Genomic DNA, 19,941 nt, shown 5'->3' on the forward strand with positions numbered 1-19,941 from the left:
TATATATATAAAAGTTAAGAATCTTCATGATTAAGTTATATAGAATTCCTGTTTTTTAATAAATCAAATATTATTCCCAAAGGCATCAATAAGGAACTACATTTCAGTTGTTATGTACTGTTAACCATGTAAAAATAAATTTGATATCTAAGCTCATTGTGATGACTTAGTTACTAGATAATTTTAGAAAGTGTGTTTTAACAATTTAGATTATCATGTCAACTGATGAGCTTACTAACTTACCATGCTTTGTGAATGTATTTACTTCATTCTGTTTTGTTAGTCCTGTTGAAATGAGGTTTATTCCAGCTGCCGTATTTGAATTTCTCTTGTAGCTTTTAATACAGCCATGTGACTTTCTCTATACGGTAAGGTGATAGTTTTTAGAAATGTGTTCTTGTGGCCCTTGCAGATTGATCAGACTGCTGTTGTCTGTTGACAGGATTCTCAGAAAATTGACCGATTAGATGGTGCTCATGCACCAGAACTGACCAAAAAAGTTCAGCGTCATACATCTAGTTTGGCTCTTTCACTTGGTTCTGCTGATAATGAAAAAGAGGACCTTAATTCACGACTCAAGAAACTGATTAATGCTGCACCTTGCATGTTGTTTATGAAGGGAACGCCTCATGAGCCTCGTTGTGGTAAGAATTATTTTGAACGTTTGTGTAGTGGGACGATTTATTTTATGATTTATGTTACAGGGTTTTTTTTTAAATATATGTATCTGATCTCTGAATGCCAGGACTGATCAGGACTTTTTTTTAGCAACACTCATTTAACATCTTTTGTCCTGGTCTTAAATAGTGGATAAAACAGTTGCCTTGGTGCAGCTATCTTTCAAGGTTTCTTTGAAAGGCTTTAACTGCAGCTGTGCTATACCCAGCTCTGGTTTTCTGAGTTCAGGATATTTAGGTTACGAATACTGTAGATCATTTTGGATAGAAAGTGGAAGAGGGTAGGAGATACAGAGGTTAAGTCCCGTAATGGAGTATATGGGGAAGGGATACGCAGAAATCCTTGCTTACAGTTTGTGGTGTGACTCTTGGTAGACTGAAACTATTCCAACATTGGCAGGGAAAGGTGAATAGAATATAATTTCTCCAGTCTCTTCTAAAACCATGCAAAAGAAAACTTCAAACTTAAAGTAGAATAGCATTTCAGGTGTGGAAGATGGGCAAAAGGCTGGGTAATTTTTTTCACATGTATAACATGGATCAATGAGCTGTGCAGCTTGGTTGCTGAGGAGAAGAAAGCTTTATCCACTTCAGGCTAACGTCTGTATTCTAAGTTAGTGCTCTCTCTCATGTTCTCTGTCTTCAAAATGGGAGTGGGGGGTGGAAACATCTGAACATTTGAGAATCATCGAGCTACATTTATATCTAAAGGTGTATAAAAGATTCCAAGTTTGTTTATAAACATCGATATAGCACCTGTATAGTTTTTGAGTAATGTCTGTTAGTGACAAAAATGGACCTCCTATAATAATAATTAATAGATTCATTCTTTAAGGAGATAGTTGTTTTTGTAATGAATCAAACTTTGAATCTGTTTATTATCATTACTCTTCACTCATTTTCTTATTTATATCTTTACTCATTATCCTCCTTTATCTCAAAATACTCCTATCTCTAGTTAATTTGCCATGTATTGGCTTGATGTAAGCACTCTACTGTATGAATTGTTTCTTACAGAGAAGTGTATGTGTAAGATGGAGCGCTTCATTGTGTTCAATGAAGTATTATATTGAGTATAGTGTGATACTGATTGATAAGCCATGTGTGCACACTTAATCTAGAACAGTGAGGACCTGAGCATAAATGGATTTGAGGAAGAGATGGGTTTTAGGTGAACTGTGCTACTCCTTGGCTGCTACTGTGTCTATGCATAAATCTTATGCAAATTTATAACAGTAACAAATTATCTGTAATTTGGCCCTAATTTCCTCAGGAAGCTCACAAAAATAGTTATGTGTGTATATTATAAAGTTCTCTAGATTGCCTTACAAGCACTGTATAACTCTGCTTGCAGAACAGGAGATCAGCCGCACAGTATTACTTGTGCTAAAGTTCCTAACAGGTTGTGTCCAGGCTAATTTCCATAAGAAGGACAATGGTTTGTCAGTTGCAACTGAGTGTAATTGAATTACAGGAACCAGTAATCCTTGTTATGGCTGGTATTTCATCACTGCCTATGTAAAATCTATTTACAGTAATGCTAAATTATGTCTGTGCCCTTCGCTCTGTGCTTATAGGTGTTTTGCTTTCTGACATCGTTAGTATTATACAGTGATTATACATTAGCTTTCTGTCTCTTTCAATGTGGTATTCCCATTATGCAGCCTTGGTTTGTAGGTTCTTATATGTATACTTCAGACATGTTTTCATTAGCTTTTGTGTTGCTCAGATTGTATTGGTTTTAAAACGTCAAATATTTCATTATGGGAATAAAGTAGTGTTGGTACTTTATCCCTAAGCATAACATTTCCAGTCTGCTACTTTAACCCTTAAAACAAAGTCCCACCAATCAATCTTTTTGTCTGTTTATAGTTGCTTACAGCTAAAATAAAGTGTTTGTTCTCTTTCTTACAGTAGAAATGAATTAATATATTGGTAGCATAATAACCATCAGCAATCACCCTGTAGCTGTTTACTAATGAACTCCCAGATGCATGGGGAAGGGAGGGAGATCAGGATCCTTGCTTCACTCGAGGCAGTACAAGAACTTAATGTTTCAGTTGTGTGAAGAAAAGCAACATATACATCATATAAATAAATACTGCTTGCTCTTGGCTCAAAGAGCAGATTATAAAGACCTCAAGCTACAGTACAAAACAAAAGTGATGGGCAAATTTGACAGATAGAAAACTTGTACAGGTTCTTTAGAATGTGTACTTCTTATTTTAAAACTGTGATAACACATCTGGTGTCTTAGAAGTTTTTCTAAATTGGCCAATATTTTTCAGATACCATACAAAACTCTACACATATAGCTGCATGCAACACATATAGACACATAAGGAAGATTTCTGTTTTGTAAGGAGAAAATTTAAATACAGTGGACAAGAGATTATATGGGTTGTTGATGTATAATGCATAGATGTTCAGTTTTCTAAATAGTTTTATTACTCTTGTATAAATGGAGTTGATGGTAAAATAACTTGTTTGCTGCTAAAGTATAAATATAAAAAAGCTTTGTATCACAGTTGTACAGATGGGAATAAGGAGAAGGATAAGTGTGCCCATCTCCTCCTGCTTCCTCTACCTCTTGCGTGCTGCTTAATTTTAACCCTTGAATTATTAGAATGTTTTGTTAACTGACATTAAGCCAGAATTCTCTGGTTGTTGTCAACCATGAACTCTCCATTAATGTGAATATATTTTTAATGATGGCCCACAGTTGGGGAGGAAGAAAGACATGTTATCAGGGATTGATAATGATGCCTGGAATAAAGTTATGAACAATGTTTATAAACTGTTATTTATCTATTGTGCATGAACCACATAAAGTAAGTTCTCTATTTGTTGCTTCTATAATTTAATTCTGGGGGGGAATTCCCTTGGTTAAAGATATAGCCTCATTAAAAATTGTGATTTTTTTCTTTTTGTCCCCCATCTTCCAGGTTTCAGCAGACAAATGGTAGAAATTCTTAACAAGCATAACATTGTGTTTAGCAGCTTTGATATACTTTCTGATGAAGAAGTACGCCAAGGTCTAAAAACGTACTCTGACTGGCTTACTTATCCACAGTTATATGTAACTGGAGAGCTTATAGGTGGATTGGATATTGTTAAGGTTAGAAAATAAAATTATCTGTTTGGTGTTTTTTAAAATCTAACTTAAAAAAAATTCCTTTATGTATACAGAATTATTGTATTTTAGGAGCTTGAGGCTTCAGGAGAATTGGATACAGTCTGCCCTAAAGCACACAAATTAGAGGACAGGTATGATGCATTTTGTTTTCTGCTTATTATAAAAAAGAAGAATGGGTATATTCCATGATTGAATTTAATTGTTGTCCAGTTCAAAGTTATTGCTTTGTTTTTCTGTCCTTCAGCCTGATTTCTTTTTTCTATGCCTACTCTAGCATAAGAATACCCAATGCTGCTCTAGAAAATGATGATTGCCAAATCAGATTAGTCTCAACCTCAAAAACAAGGCCTGGAGCTGACTGTAGTTCAGATCACGAACTTCTTCTTGCACAATTTAGGATCAGACTAAAGAGATTAGGGAAGACCCACAGATCAGCTAGATATGAGCTCACTAATATTCCTAAGGAATATGCAGTGGAGGTGAAGAATAGATTTAAGGGACTGGACTTAGTAGATAGGGTCCCGGAAGAACTCTGGACAGAAGTTGGCAGCATTGTTCAGGAGGCGGCAACAAAATACATCCCAAAGAAAGAGAAAACCAAGAAGGCAAAATGGCTGTCTGCTGAGACACTAGAAGTAGCCCAAGAAAGAAGGAAAGCAAAAGGCAACAGTGATAGGGGGAGATATGCCCAATTAAATGCAAAATTCCAGAGGTTAGCCAGAAGAGATAAGGAATTATTTTTAAACAAGCAATGCGCGGAAGTGGAAGAAGACAATAGAATAGGAAGGACAAGAGACCTCTTCCAGAAAATTAGAAACATTGGAGGTAAATTCCAGGCAAAAATGGGTATGATCAAAAACAAAGATGGCAAGGACCTAACAGAAGAAGAAGAGATCAAGAAAAGGTGGCAAGAATATACGGAAGACCTGTATAGGAAGGATAACAATATCGGGGATAGCTTTGACGGTGTGGTCAGTGAGCTAGAGCCAGACATCCTGAAGAGTGAGGTTGAGTGGGCCTTAAGAAGCATTGCTAATAACAAGGCAACAGGAGACGATGGCATCCCAGCTGAACTGTTCAAAATCTTACAAGATGATGCTGTCAAGGTAATGCATGCTATATGCCAGCAAATTTGGAAAACACAAGAATGGCCATCAGACTGGAAAAAATCAACTTATATCCCCATACCAAAAAAGGGAAACACTAAAGAATGTTCAAACTATCGAACAGTGGCACTCATTTCACATGCCAGTAAGGTAATGCTCAAGATCCTGCAAGGTAGACTTCAGCAGTTCATGGAGCGAGAATTGCCAGATGTACAAGCTGGGTTTAGAAAAGGCAGAGGAACTAGAGACCAAATTGCCAATATCCGCTGGATAATGGAAAAAGCCAGGGAGTTTCAGAAAAACATCTATTTCTGTTTTATTGACTATTCTAAAGCCTTTGACTGTGTGGACCATAACAAATTGTGGCAAGTTCTTAGTGGTATGGGGATACCAAGTCATCTTGTATGCCTCCTGAAGAATCTGTATAATGACCAAGTAGCAACAGTAAGAACAGACCACGGAACAACAGACTGGTTTAAGATTGGGAAAGGAGTACGGCAGGGCTGTATACTCTCACCCTACCTATTCAACTTGTATGCAGAACACATCATGCGACAAGCTGGCCTTGAGGAATCCAAGGCTGGAGTTAAAATCGCTGGAAGAAACATTAACAATCTCAGATATGCAGATGATACCACTTTGATGGCTGGAAGCGAAGAGGAACTGAGGAGCCTTATGATGAAGGTGAAAGAAGAAAGTGCAAAAGCTGGCTTGCAGCTAAACCTCAAAAAAACCAAGATTATGGCAACCAGCTTGATTGATAACTGGCAAATAGAGGGAGAAAATGTAGAAGCAGTGAAAGACTTTGTATTCCTAGGTGCAAAGATTACTGCAGATGCTGACTGCAGTCAGGAAATCAGAAGACGCTTAATCCTTGGAAGAAGAGCAATGACAAATCTCGATAAAATAGTTAAGAGCAGAGACATCACACTGACAACAAAGGCCCGCATAGTTAAAGCAATGGTGTTCCCTGTAGTAACATATGGCTGCGAGAGCTGGACCATAAGGAAGGCTGAGCGAAGGAAGATCGATGCTTTTGAACTGTGGTGTTGGAGGAAAATTCTGAGAGTGCCTTGGACTGCAAGAAGATCCAACCAGTCCATCCTCCAGGAAATAAAGCCAGACTGCTCACTTGAGGGAATGATATTAAAGGCAAAACTGAAATACTTTGGCCACATAATGAGAAGACAGGACACCCTGGAGAAGATGCTGATGCTAGGGAGAGTGGAAGGCAAAAGGAAGAGGGGCCGACCAAGGGCAAGATGGATGGATGATATTCTAGAGGTGACGGACTCGTCCCTGGGGGAGCTGGGGGTGTTGACGACCGACAGGAAGCTCTGGCGTGGGCTGGTCCATGAAGTCACGAAGAGTCGGAAGCGACTAAACGAATAAACAACAAACAAAAAGCATGGCCAATAATCAAGGATAGAAAAAATTGTTGTCTGTCATCATTGGAAAACTGATTATTCCCTACATTAATGGCTTAAGGAGAATTGATGTTCTGTTCTTTCATGTGTCACATATATACAAATACCATAATTTTCTAAAATTCATTACTCTTTCAGCTCCTCAAACCAGCATAACATACATAAAAAATGATTATGCAAAACATTTCCAGATCAAAACAGTCTTATCCCAGAATGTTCCATTCTGAGGTTTTGAAGGGCTTCTGACCCTACTGGATCTTGGAATGAGCTGTTCCAATCTTTGTTTATAAGTCAGGAAAGTGGATTTTGAAGTTGGAATATTTTTCTAGTAAGTTTGTAATCATTGAAATACTTCTTGTAAGATTGAAACTGATATTATGGGTTGGGAATGTTTTAACTCCATCTCCAGCTGTCAGCTATGGAAGTTCTCTTTGCCATTATAACTTTGACTGTACATATTCCTAGGCACAGATTTACCGAGATTTTACTGTTATCTCATTACCCTTGTATATTAACATTGTTAAAACACCATCACAGAGCTAAAAGTCTTAATGCCCTGTTAATTAAAATAGCTTTACTGCAGGATACCAATGAGGTAGAGTGCAGAAGAAAAACATGTCCCATTATTTATGGGATATATTTGAATACAAACTGAATAAAATTGACAGAAATGATTTCAAGACTCTAGAGCATCAGCGCAATTCTTTGGTATTATTTTGAAGTAATTCCTACTATGTTCAATGGAGATTAAGTGCTATGATTCCAGCTGGAATTGTAAGAAAAAAAGTTAATGCTTGAGAATCCATTGCTAACCATTTTTAGAATGTTGTGTCTTTGTTACTGAAATAGATGCTTTGAAAGGGTAGGTTTCTTTATATTAAATTTTGTTTCTCACTTTTGGGAATAAATGTTACATTTTCTTTGTGGTTAAAAGTTACTATAAATTCATGAGAATAATTGGAAGTTACTATTTCTGTTGTAAGTTGCATTAATCTCTCTTTATTTGCAAAAACATCAAACATACTAAGTATTACTCTTCAATGTATTTAGAATGTAAATCCGTAGTTGGGAAACTGCCAATTTTAGAGAAAGCCTCTTTAAATTTATATATAGAAAAGTATTGTTAGAAAAATAATTTTAAAAGCTGTATCTTGTTATGGAGAAAAAAAGCAAGCATGAAATTGTTGAACGTATAGTTACACACTTCAGTGAGAATCTGTTTTTGATCTATATTCTCTTACAAATTAATGCTCAGGTTTTATCAATATTTTCCTTTTCTAGGCTCAAAGAGTTAATAAACAAGGCTCCTGTGATGTTGTTCATGAAAGGAAATAAACAGGTAAGACTTGTAGGAGTGTTTTAGTTTGATGATCATTGCAGCTTATTAAAATAATGCATTAGCTGTTCCCAACCTTATGACCTCTAGATACAATAGAACAACAATGTCAGAATTCCCACCCAGCATGGTTTTGTATAAGAATTCTAGGAACTACAATCCCAGGCCATTAGGAAATGTCAGCTGGAAAATGTTACTTCAGGAAAGCTGAAGTAAGATCATAAGCACACTTGCAGTTTCACTTAGCAACTACTTAACTTAACAACCTAGTTGCCAGTCCAAATTGTGTTCCCTAAACAAGGACTACCTAGAGTCATGCATTCATGTGTGCCTAGGCACATAAAGATATAGAAAGTTCACAATGGGCTAGACTGCAGATTTAATGAACTGTATAAGAATATGTCATTCTGAGATGAGGGCTGGAGAAAAAAGTGCTGCTGTGGTTGTATGAAATGAATTTAGTTTCTCTGTTATATGTTGAAGTCAAATGTATTAATCAGGATTTTCTGACGTTTATTTTTGGAATGTCTTGTTCTTTGTTTCTTTTGTATGACATAGCCTGTTCTAACCAGTTGCCTTTTAGATGTGTTGGACTATGGGATGTGATATGTTTAATCTAGTAGAAAACAATGTTTTATCTGTTTTTTCTTATTTTAGATGGCAAAGTGTGGATTCAGCAAGCAGATTATAGAAATTCTAAACAATACTGGGTATGTAACTAATTTATTATCTTTAAACATTTATTTTGTTAAAAATCTTAGCATATTATTTTCTTGCTATACACCTGAACTAAACTAAAAGCATTATAAAGATTAACAAGCTAAGGAGCAGAAATTACTCCTTAGCTTTTTAATCTTTTTAGTGCTTTCATCTTTTCAATATCCATGAATTCTCTGATTATATCTTTTATTGTCTACCGTGCATTTTTGCACTCTATATGAAGATTGATTCTTCATATATAATGGAAGGCTCCTTCCACCTGGTTGCCTATTGGTATCTTTTTTTTATCCATTCAGTTGTGGCCGATTCTCAGAGGCTGCCTGGACAAGTTCCTGCAGTTTTCTTGGCAAGTTTTTTTCAGAAGTGATTTGCCTTTGCCTCCTTCCTAGGACTGAGAGAGAGGGACTGGCCCAAAGTCATCCAGCTGGCTTTGTGCCTAAGGCGGGACTAGAACTCACAGTCTCCCAGTTTCTAGCCTGATGCCTTAACCAGTACACCAAATTGGCTCTCATTGGTATCTATTAATAAGTAAATAGAGGAAGAATTTTTGGTACTTTTGGGCTCTCTTCTCCATTCATCGATTCTGTTGGTTCTCTCAGTGCCAAGCTGCTGAACAATTTGTATGACTCAAGAGCTCTAAATGGGTCATCTCTATAGTCAGCTATAGGACTGGAATGCTAACCTTGTTACCTACATAACCGGAATGATATGTAGTTGTGATTGAAATTGATCCATATGTTGAAAGTAGTTTGCTTATTTGGATTGAATAACATAGCCTTACTTGAAATCCTCAAATTATTTTGTAGTTTTAAATCACAGTGGCTGGGATTTCTGGAATTTTTTTTTAAATAACTCATGTAGGCCTTGGATTCCTCAAGCCCAGCTTGTTGCATGATGTGTTCTGCATACAAGTTGAATAGGTAGGGTGAGAGTATACAGCCCTGCCATACTCCTTTCCCAATCTTAAACCAGTCTGTTGTTCCGTGGTCTGTTCTTACTGTTGCTACTTGGTCGTTATACAGATTCTTCAGGAGGCAGACAAGATGACTTGGTATCCCCATACCACTAAGAACTTGCCACAATTTGTTATGGTCCACACAGTCAAAGGCTTTAGAATGGTCAATAAAACAGAAATAGATGTTTTTCTGAAACTCCCTGACTTTTTCCATTATCCAGCGGATATTGGCAATTTGGTCTCTAGTTCCTCTGCCTTTTCTAAACCCAGCTTGTACATCTGGCAATTCTCGCTCCATGAACTGCTGAAGTCTACCTTGCAGGATCTTGAGCATTACCTTACTGGCATGTGAAATGAGTGCCACTGTTCGATAGTTTGAGCATTCTTTAGTGTTTCCCTTTTTTGGTATGGGGATATAAGTTGATTTTTTCCAATCTGATGGCCATTCTTGTGTTTTCCAAATTTGCTGGCATATAGCATGCATTACCTTGACAGCATCATCTTGCAAGATTTTGAACAGTTCAGCTGGGATGCCGTCGTCTCCTGCTGCCTTGTTATTAGCAATGCTTCTTAAGGCCCACTCAACCTCACTCTTCAGGATGTCTGGCTCTAGCTCACTGACCACACCGTCAAAGCTATCCCCGATATTGTTATCCTTCCTATACAGGTCTTCTGTATATTCTTGCCACCTTTTCTTGATCTCTTCTGCTTCTGTTAGGTCCTTGCCATCTTTGTTTTTGATCATGCCCATTGTTGCCTGGAATTTACCTCCGATGTTTCTAATTTTCTGGAAGAGGTCTCTTGTCCTTCCTATTCTATTGTCTTCTTCCACTTCCGCGCATTGCTTGTTTAAAAATAATTCCTTATCTCTTCTGGCTAACCTCTGGAATTGTCCTAACAACCAGGAAACACACTGAGACAATGAACTGGTCTCTAATATTTATTGCTAGTACTTAACAGGAATCCTAACAAACTGAAGAAGCGTGGGAAAAACCCAGACATATAACCCCCAAGGGTTAAGGCGGTCCCGATCTGTGTCTCTTTGAATGGCTGAACAATTCATCAGTGCTACGCATGCGCTTGACAGTCTGGATGGGAGCCCCCTGCTCGCCATCCTTACTCATGACAGGAATTTTGCATTTAATTGGGCATATCTCCCCCTATCACTGTTGCCTTTTGCTTTCCTTCTTTCTTGGGCTACTTCTAGTGTCTCAGCAGACAGCCATTTTGCCTTCTTGGTTTTCTCTTTCTTTGGGATGTATTTTGTTGCCACCTCCTGAACAATGCTGCCAACTTCTGTCCAGAGTTCTTCCGGGACCCTATCTACTAAGTTCAGTCCCTTAAATCTATTCTTCACCTCCACTGCATATTCCTTAGGAATATTAGTGAGCTCATATCTAGCTGATCTGTGGGTCTTCCCTAATCTCTTTAGTCTGATCCTAAATTGTGCAAGAAGAAGTTCGTGATCTGAACTACAGTCAGCTCCAGGCCTTGTTTTTACTGACTGTACAGATGTCCGCCACCTTTGGCTGCAAAGGATGTAATCAATCTGATTTCGGTGTTGAAGGTGAAAGAAGAAAGTGCAAAAGCTGGTTTGCAGCTAAACCTCAAAAAAACCAAGATTATGGCAACCAGCTTGATTGATAACTGGCAAATAGAGGGAGAAAATGTAGAAGCGGTGAAAGCCTTTGTATTCCTAGGTGCAAAGATTACTGCAGATGCTGACTGCAGTCAGGAAATAAGAAGATGCTTAATCCTTGGGAGAAGAGCAATGACAAATCTCGATAAAATAGTTAAGAGCAGAGACATCACACTGACAACAAAGGCCCGCATAGTTAAAGCAATGGTGTTCCCTGTAGTAACATGGCTGCGAGAGCTGGACCATAAGGAAGGCTGAGCGAAGGAAGATCGATGCTTTTCAACTGTGGTGTTGGAGGAAAATTCTGAGAGTGCCTTGGACTGCAAGAAGATCCAACCAGTCCATCCTCCAGGAAATAAAGCCAGACTGCTCACTTGAGGGAATGATATTAAAGGCAAAACTGAAATACTTTGGCCACATAATGAGAAGACAGGACACCCTGGAGAAGATGCTGATGCTAGGGAGAGTGGAGGGCAAAAGGAAGAGGGGCCGACCAAGGGCAAGATGGATGGATGATATTCTAGAGGTGACGGACTCGTCCCTGGGGGAGCTGGGGGTGTTGACGACCAACAGGAAGCTCTGGCGTGGGCTGGTCCATGAAGTCACGAAGAGTCGGAAGCGACTAAACGAATAAACAACAACAACATGTAGGCCATCATGTTGGAGAATGATATACAACCCTGTCCTGTTGTTTTCCTTTTCCAGGGTATTTCAATAATATATGTGTTACGTTTACACACACACAAACATACACCCCAATAATATATACTATAACAAACATTGTTTTGCTGTTTTGAGCTATGATAGAATGAATTGAATTGTAGAGTTAGAAGATGCAATTTTGGCCAACCCTTAGCTTAGTGAGGGAATCTGAATTAAAGTATCTTTGACAGATGGCTCTGTAGCTTCTCCTTGAATATATCCAGTAAAGGGGAACTCACAATATCTTTACTAACTGATTAATTGTTCATTTGTTCTTGCTATTAAGTTTTTTTTTCTTATGTTCAACTGGAATCTTTCTCTAACTTGACTATCATTCTAAGATCTGTGCTTTGCTTTGGGATGATAGAGAACAGATTTGTGTTGCACTCTTTGAGATAGTTGAAAAGTATCCTTGTTGCCTTTTTCTGCACTTATTCAGGTTGCTTCAAATCTTTCTTAAAATATGATGCCCATACTTGACACAGTATATGAATTGAGGTCTTTCCAATGCAGAATAGAGTGGAACTTTTGCTTCTCATGATTTGGAAACAGTACTTCTATTGAAGTGCATAAATTTGACTTTTGTCTTTTAGCAGCCATATCACACTGCTGACTGATAGCAGCTTGTGATGAACTACAATGCCAATGCCATTTTCTTACTCTACTACCAAGATAGTTATCTACCATCCTTTATATGACCATTCTGATTTGTTTTTTGCTTGTTGCATCCTGTGAACAACTTTGAATTTGTTCCTATTCAGTTTAATTTTGTTCTCTTCTCCAGTCTATCAAGATTATATTGAATCTAATATCGGTATTAGATTTACTACCCAATCTTGTGTAATCAATCAGATTTTATAAACATTTTCTGTTCATCCAGGTCATGAACATTGTGCTGAAGAATAAAGGATCCAGGATCCTTGTGACACTCTGTTCAGTATCTCAGTCTTGGTTGATGTGGGTCACTGATGAGCATTCTTTACAGTTTCAGTCCAGCTGAAGGACGAGAAATATTGGAACAAGGATAACTGTTTTAGCATTTGGCCTCTGTACACCACCACATTGAAGTTGAAAGGAAACACACCCAGATGGGAGCGAACTTTCAGCTGTAATTCAAGAGGTTTGACAAAAGTGGGGCACTAACCATTCAGGAAGTACAGCCAATGGCATACACACACCCGTTGGTGGCTAATAAGTAATGGAACAAACGAACATCATTACAAACATAAGGATCACTTTTAATATCTGGATGAAAGTCCTTTGCAGTCGATGACTGCCTGAAGTCTGGAACCCATGGACATGACCAAATGCTGAGTTTCCTCCCTTGAGATGCTTTGCCAGGCCTTTACTTTCAGCTGCCTTCAGCTGCTGCTTGTTTGTGGGTCTTTCTGCCTTCAGTCTTGTCTTCAGTAAGTGAAAAGCATGCTCCAATGGGTTGAGATCAGATGACTGACTTGGCCATTGAAGAACATCCCACTTCTTTGCCTTGAGAAACTCTTGGGTAGCTTTTGCTGTATGTTTTGGGTCATTATCCATCTGCAATATGAAGCGGTGTCCTATCAGTTTGGCAGCATTTGGCTGAGTCTGAGCAGAAAGTATAGCCCTATACACTTCAGAATTCATCCTGCTGTTTTTATCAGCAGTCAGGTCATCAATAACCACCAGTGACCCGGTTCCATTGGCAGCCATACATGCCAATGTCATAACACTGCCTCCACCATGTTTGATAGATGATGTGGTATGCTTTGGATCATGCGCTGTTCCTTTCCTTCTCCATACTTTTCTCTTCCCGTCATTCTGGTGCAAGTTAATCTTGGTTTCATCAGTCCAAAGAATCTTATTCCAGAACTGGGCAGGCTTTTTTAGGTGTTTGCTGGCAAAATCTAATCTGGCCTTTCTGTTCTTGAGTGTTACCAGTGGTTTGCACCTTGTTGTGAAGCCTCTGTATTGACGTTCATAAAACCGTCTCTTGTCTGTAGATGTTGACAGTGACATGCCTACTTCCTCAAGAGCGTTCTTGACCTGGCTAGATGTCGTGAAAGGGTTCCTCTTCACCATGAGCAGAATTCTGCGGTCCTCCACTTTAGTTGTCTTCTGTGGTCTTCCAGGCCTTTTGCTGTTGCTGAGCTTGCCAGTTAATTCCTTCTTTTTCAGGATGTTCCAGACTGTTGTATTGGCCATTCCCAATGTTTTTGCTATCTCTCTGATGGGTTTATTTTGTTTTCTCAGCCTAATGATGGCCTCCTTCACTCGCATGGACACTTCTTTGGACCTCGTGTTGAGAGTTCCAGTGAACAGCTACCAAATGCAAATGTAACACTCAGAACCACCTCCAGGCCTTTTATCTGCTTGATTGGTCATGGGGTACTCAGGAAACAGGCCACACCTGGCCATGCAGCTGCTTGTCAGCCATTCATTCCATTACTTATGAGCCACCAACGATGGGTGTGTGTGTATGCCACTGGCTGTACTTCCTGAATGGTTAGTGCCCCACTCTTGTCAGACTCCTTGAATTACAGCTGAAAGTCCTGACTTCGCTCCCATCTGGATGTGTTTCCTTTCAACTTCAGTGTGGTGGTGTACAGAGGCCAAGTGCCAAAACAGTTATCCTTGTTCTAATATTTCTGGTCCTGACTGTATCAACCAAAAAAATAAGCTATCCAGACAATTTTTATCTAGTTTGCTAAATAAAATTCCATTGTCTATTTTGTCAGATTTTTTGCTGAAGTCAAGTTGTCCACAAGATATATCATGAGTTAAGACCCATGCTTGGTGAAATTCATCTCATAGCGGATGGTGCAGTCATTAAAGTTCTCCATTGTTACAACTTCATGCTCCTTTCAAATATTTGGAATTTGCTTTTGGAAAGCATCATTCATATTTTCTCAGAATTCTGTGCATATGTGGATATTTTTAACATACATTGCAATTCCTCATTTTCTAATACCTTGGCCTTTTTCAACAAGTTATATCCTTCAGTTGCTCTACTCCAGTCATGTAAATTGCCCTACCAGGTCTCCATTTTAGCTAGTAAATTGTATTGGTCTTTCTGAAGTAAGAGTTTACGGTCATCTCCTATGATACAGAGAGTGAAGACCATAAACTTTCTCTCAGTCAATGTTCTTCCTGATGTTTCATTGAAAGGTTTAATAGATCTCAGTTTAGTTATTCTCTCACTTGCTCTTACAGTGCACAGCTCCTTATCTCAAGATCTTATGTCCAGGTTTCTATCTCCAGCCTCCTTAGGGTTCACTTTAAATCCCCTTGATCAAGTTGTATGCATTGATTATATGTTCTAACCGCCACAGCTCCTTATCTCAAGATCTTATGTTCAGGTTTCTATCTCCAGCCTCCTTAGGGTTCACTTTAAATCCCCTTGATCAAGTTGTATGCATTGATTATATGTTCTAACCGCCACAGCTCCTTATCTCAAGATCTTATGTCCAGGTTTCTATCTCCAGCCTCCTTAGGGTTCACTTTAAATCCCCTTGATCAAGTTGTAGGCATTGATTATATGTTTTAACCACTGTTCCTCCCTTACTTGGTAGGCTACCATTCAAAACTGTGCTACTGTTTATTCCTAGGTGAAATAATAAATCTCAATGTCTTTTCTTTTTAGTGTTGATTATGAGACTTTTGACATACTGGAGAATGAAGAGGTATCTTGTTCATTTGCAACTCTCTTATTACTAAGTTTAGAAATCTATAATGTGGAACATTAATTAAGATTACATTTCTTAGGTGCGGCAAGGATTAAAGAAGTATTCAAACTGGCCAACCTACCCACAGCTGTATGTGAAAGGTGAACTCGTTGGAGGCCTAGATATTGTTAAGGTGAGAAAAGAATTGTTGAGAAGTGTGTGAACATTTCATTTAAAAAAAATGGATCCCTGGGTTATCCATTTTGATACTTAGTCTACTATGTTCATATTTATGATTTCTTTGTTACCTATTCTTCAAAAAGTTGTTTTACTGTTACTAAAAATTTAGGTCCAGGATTACAGTTAAATCAGTGGAAATGCCTTTATCACACTTTAGCAGGACAATAGCATTCCTGGTTAGTGTGAAAGTGTACTCAGATTATGGAACACGTACCTTATGAGATAACTTTGCTTCCCCTCATTCAGTAATTGGCACCTGAACTTTTTTTTTATTACAACATTTGATGGGCCAGACTTGTGGTTTTTCTTTTTCAGATATGATGGATTATCTTAATAGACTTTTTTATACTGATTATTTTATAATGTTACTGATGTTTTATTTGAATTTTAATTGTGTGCTGCTCCAGTAAATACATTAAAGCTGTCTGTCTTTTCTTAACTTTCCAGCCTGAAAAAAGGTGCAGCTGCTTTAATGAGTAAGCAGAGTGACGTGCAAATGCAAGAACTGGAGCATTTTATCCAAATCATTTTTGAAGCATACACTGTCTTAATGCATGCATACTAGAAAGTCAGGCTGTAGGTTTTAAAAATAATTATTCTTCACTGCCCAGTTGCCTATAGTTTGATCTCCTTCTGCAGTACCTCTGTTACCGTTAAATAGACTTCTTCTTATCATTTGTTATTCAAGCCAATCTTCTTTTTGTGGCCATGATTTAGCTGATGGCTGGTTGATGCTTATATACCAATACATAAAACATTAATTTGCACAAGTTTATTTCTGGTGCTTTTCACTTTTGAAAAGTCTTAGTGCTTTTCTGTAATCTATCATTAGCTTGATATATTACTGAAAAAAATCTTAAATCTTCATTGTATGGTTATACGAATAGATAACGTAACACTAAAATGCTGTTTCTGGACATCAGTCAGGTATTTGTTCTAAGAACTATCTCCTCTTACTCCCATGTGTGCATTTAAAGATATCATTTTGTTTTTAGCTTTAGTCTTTGACATTATTTTTTTCTGGAACAATATGATGCTTTGCCTAGCAAAGTATCACATTTCTGAAAAGAAGGTAAGATTTTATTGTATACTTTTAAAAAATGGCCCTGAAGTAAAACAAACAAACAAATAGATCTGTATTTCTTGCTCCATCTTCTGATATTTGTGTGTGTGCACAACAAAACACGGATTGACTTCTCAACCTAAATACTCCTGGGTCTATTCTTGTCTTCAGTGTTTTATAGCCAATATCAAGGGCACTGTATCTCCTGGGAAGGTAGAATCAATAAGTCTCATTAGTTTTTTAAAATAGGTTTATGTTACTTAGCTCATGTAGTTATTTTTTAAAAACAAATGTTCAGCAGTATATTGCATTCAAAGATTATATACTGTGTGGTTTTAAAGAATATAAGATTTTCTCACTTTCTTTGCATGTGACTCCTATTAAATTTCTTTACATGATGCAGTACTGTATCTTTTGAGGGAGGGCATTGGAATCAGGATGGATCAGATGATACAGTTCATATTTTAATCATTTTGAAAATCTATTGGGAAGCATTTTTCATTGACAGTAACATTTTATACATACACATATCAATGTCCAATAAAAGTTCCTTTTCTGCACACAGAATCCTCTGATTTCATTTTGGGTTGATTTTAAAATCCATCTCTAATAGTTCTTGCAACCAAAGATACAGTAAAATTGATTACATGTTTGGATACTCAGGGACACAAAAAAACATGCACTTTCCCTTTTCCAAAAAAGCATGCCTATGAAGCTCTCCCTGCTCATGTTTCTAGGGAAACATGAACAATACTAGAATGTATTCCAGACATTAAGAAAATTCCAGGTCCATATGTCAGGGCTAATCTTGCAGAATGTAGTGGTAATACATTCTAATGCTTAAGTCCCAGAGAACTGCTGCTATTGAGAATATAAAATACTGGGTTTAGGTGGTGAAATCTTAACTGGTATAAGGCAAGATTCATACCTGAGGCTAGGAAGACTTCATGAGGCTGCACCATATAAGATTTTTTGGTTGCCGTACTGGCAAGTCCATGTATGTCAGATTTCTAGGATAGATTGGTAGATACACAGTTAATGAAAAAAATAGTTATGGGGACTGGGCTTCATGCATCCAACTTGCTGGTTGGTAGAGTTTTTTTAGTCATATCAGTCTCTGAATGTTTTCTCCCTTTCTGTTTCCAGGAACTAAATGAATCTGGTGAGTTGTCATCTATTCTGAAAGGAGAAAATTGATGCAAGTGAAATTCAGTAATGAAGACAGCTGAAATACAAAAAAAATATTATTGACATTTTCACTGGAACAGGTCATGATGGAAAAAACAGAATGCGGGTTTCTGACTTTCTTATACTTTTATCAGGCCATGCTAGAGGTGTATGTAAATGTAGATTTTCATACAATTCTAAACTTATGAACATCTTCAGATTGAATTAAAATTGAAGTTCAAAAGTGTGTCTGAGTACTTCAGTTTTTCCTTCCGTTCGCACAGGTATCTAGCTGTCCTAACCCTTGTGTAGCTGGTAGGTCTGCTCACAGTGAGGACCACTATTACAGGCATTGAGCTTTGTGATGTAGTCTGATGCATGTGATAAGGTAAGACAACATTAATGGCAGTCCAGTCAGATTCATGAATGAGAACTCCATCCAATCAGAACCTATGTAATGTGAGCTGTATCTTTTTAGCTATATTTTAAGTAGTACCGAAAAGGGATGCAGTATAACAAATTTAGGGGTTTTTCCGTACCTTCATTGATTGGTAAATCAGCAAAGGCAGGTTCAGGTGAGCGCTTTGCATCAGCATGGCGTTTGTAAGTTGTAAATTTAAATTATTAAATTGTGTGTTTGTGTAGTCATATTCTACCAAACTCTTTGGTTGTAATTTCTGTAGTTATTTAGATTTAGATTGAAATGTATGAAAACAATATCTATAGTTCTATACAGCTAAAACATATACAGCATGGGTCCAGGTTACCTGAGGGACCATCTCAGCCACAAAACATTGACCTGTACCACCTGGTCATGCAGCGCATGTTACGGACCCCATCCATGAGAGATTGTCAATTGGGGTCCAGGAGGAGGGCCTTCTCTGCTGTGGCACCCATTGCCCCCAGGGGTGAGGCAGGCCCCCATTCTCCCGGCCTTCTGAAAGGGAGTGAAGACCTGGCTCTGCCATCTCGCCTTGGGTGGGAGGAGAAGTAATCAATCCAGGTGGCTAGTGCCTTGAAGAGGCTCTGGGGAATTACATGTATCAAATTAAGATCTTTGTATTTGCCATCTTGGATTTTATATTTTATATTTATATTTTTATGAAGTATTTTACTTTTACTGTATTTTAATCTGTACTTTAATTGTATTGTAAACTGCCCAGAGTCACCCTTAGTGAGATGGACGGTGATGAAATATGAAATACAAATAACTAAAACAACATTAATAAAGTAGCAATAGGGAATAGAATTCCCTCTTAATAGCAAACAGGTGCTGAGTGCTAATAGTAATACCAGCATGATTAAGGGTAATACTAAATTCTAGATAAATTCTAGATTGCTAAGCTACACAAAAAGATTAAAAATGCCCATGTGTTCCCAAAGGATGTAAGCAATGATGGCAGTGCAGCAAGAAACGACAGTCCCTAGAATATTTTGTCAGTGTATTCCAGCTGTCTTCTGTGACCTTCAAGAGAATGGTCAAATATCCATTAAATTGCAGAAAAAGCCTAGAATTTAAGTCTAGAAGTGCTGAGATGAGAGAGAGAGATGATAGATTCTGATTGCTGTAAATTGTAGTAGGCAGATCTGCTGTTGTAATCGGCTTCCTTCTTGCCTACAGTAAAATGTCTGCACAAGCTAAGTTGTATCTGAGAGCCTGCTGCCAAATAAACTGTTCAGGAGCCTGCAGAGCATAGATACATAGTGGTGCTGGGCTGAAATGTAACACTGAAAGCTTAATAGGTGCCTTTGAATATTGAATATCAGTTGTAAAAGAAAATGGGAAGCCAGAGGACTACAAGAGTTCTTTGGTTAGATTGCTACCTTTTTACACGTTCTTCTGGTATTGGTCGTGTTAGGGATTTGCAGAACATACATTATAACTTACTGATTCTCCAGGAGACTTACATACTGTCTCCTTGCCAAATGATAGGCATTGCACAATCAAATAACCATACAAACTCCCATATTAAAACATAATGAGGACAAAGTCTGAAAAAATCGAAATAGGAAGTTAAAACAATCCTACAATCCCAATTATCAGTCAACTCTAAAGCTTGATGAAACAGCTGGATCTTTACTCCTTTACTGCTTTCTTGGAAATAGGAAAAGGTGTGAATTTATGTCTTGCA

General features: G+C 37.9%; 1 protein-coding gene across 2 annotated transcripts in view; it reads left to right on the plus strand.

Moving 5' to 3' along the window:
- Positions 1-18,056, plus strand: part of GLRX3 (glutaredoxin 3) — a 41,983-nt gene extending 23,927 nt beyond the window's left edge. For both annotated transcript variants that reach the window (XM_063307353.1, XM_063307352.1), the window contains exons 4-11: positions 443-644; positions 3,623-3,795; positions 3,883-3,944; positions 7,628-7,685; positions 8,340-8,392; positions 15,318-15,357; positions 15,440-15,532; positions 17,789-18,056. In XM_063307353.1, coding sequence (XP_063163423.1) covers positions 443-644; positions 3,623-3,795; positions 3,883-3,944; positions 7,628-7,685; positions 8,340-8,392; positions 15,318-15,357; positions 15,440-15,532; positions 17,789-17,839 — 732 coding nt within the window. In that variant the 3' untranslated portion in view covers positions 17,840-18,056. The remainder of the gene's footprint in view (positions 1-442; positions 645-3,622; positions 3,796-3,882; positions 3,945-7,627; positions 7,686-8,339; positions 8,393-15,317; positions 15,358-15,439; positions 15,533-17,788) is intronic.
- Positions 18,057-19,941: the final 1,885 nt, after the last annotated feature.

The sequence above is a fragment of the Candoia aspera genome, chromosome 6 (genome assembly GCF_035149785.1).
Source record: "Candoia aspera isolate rCanAsp1 chromosome 6, rCanAsp1.hap2, whole genome shotgun sequence".
Taxonomy (NCBI): Eukaryota; Metazoa; Chordata; class Lepidosauria; order Squamata; family Boidae; genus Candoia; species Candoia aspera.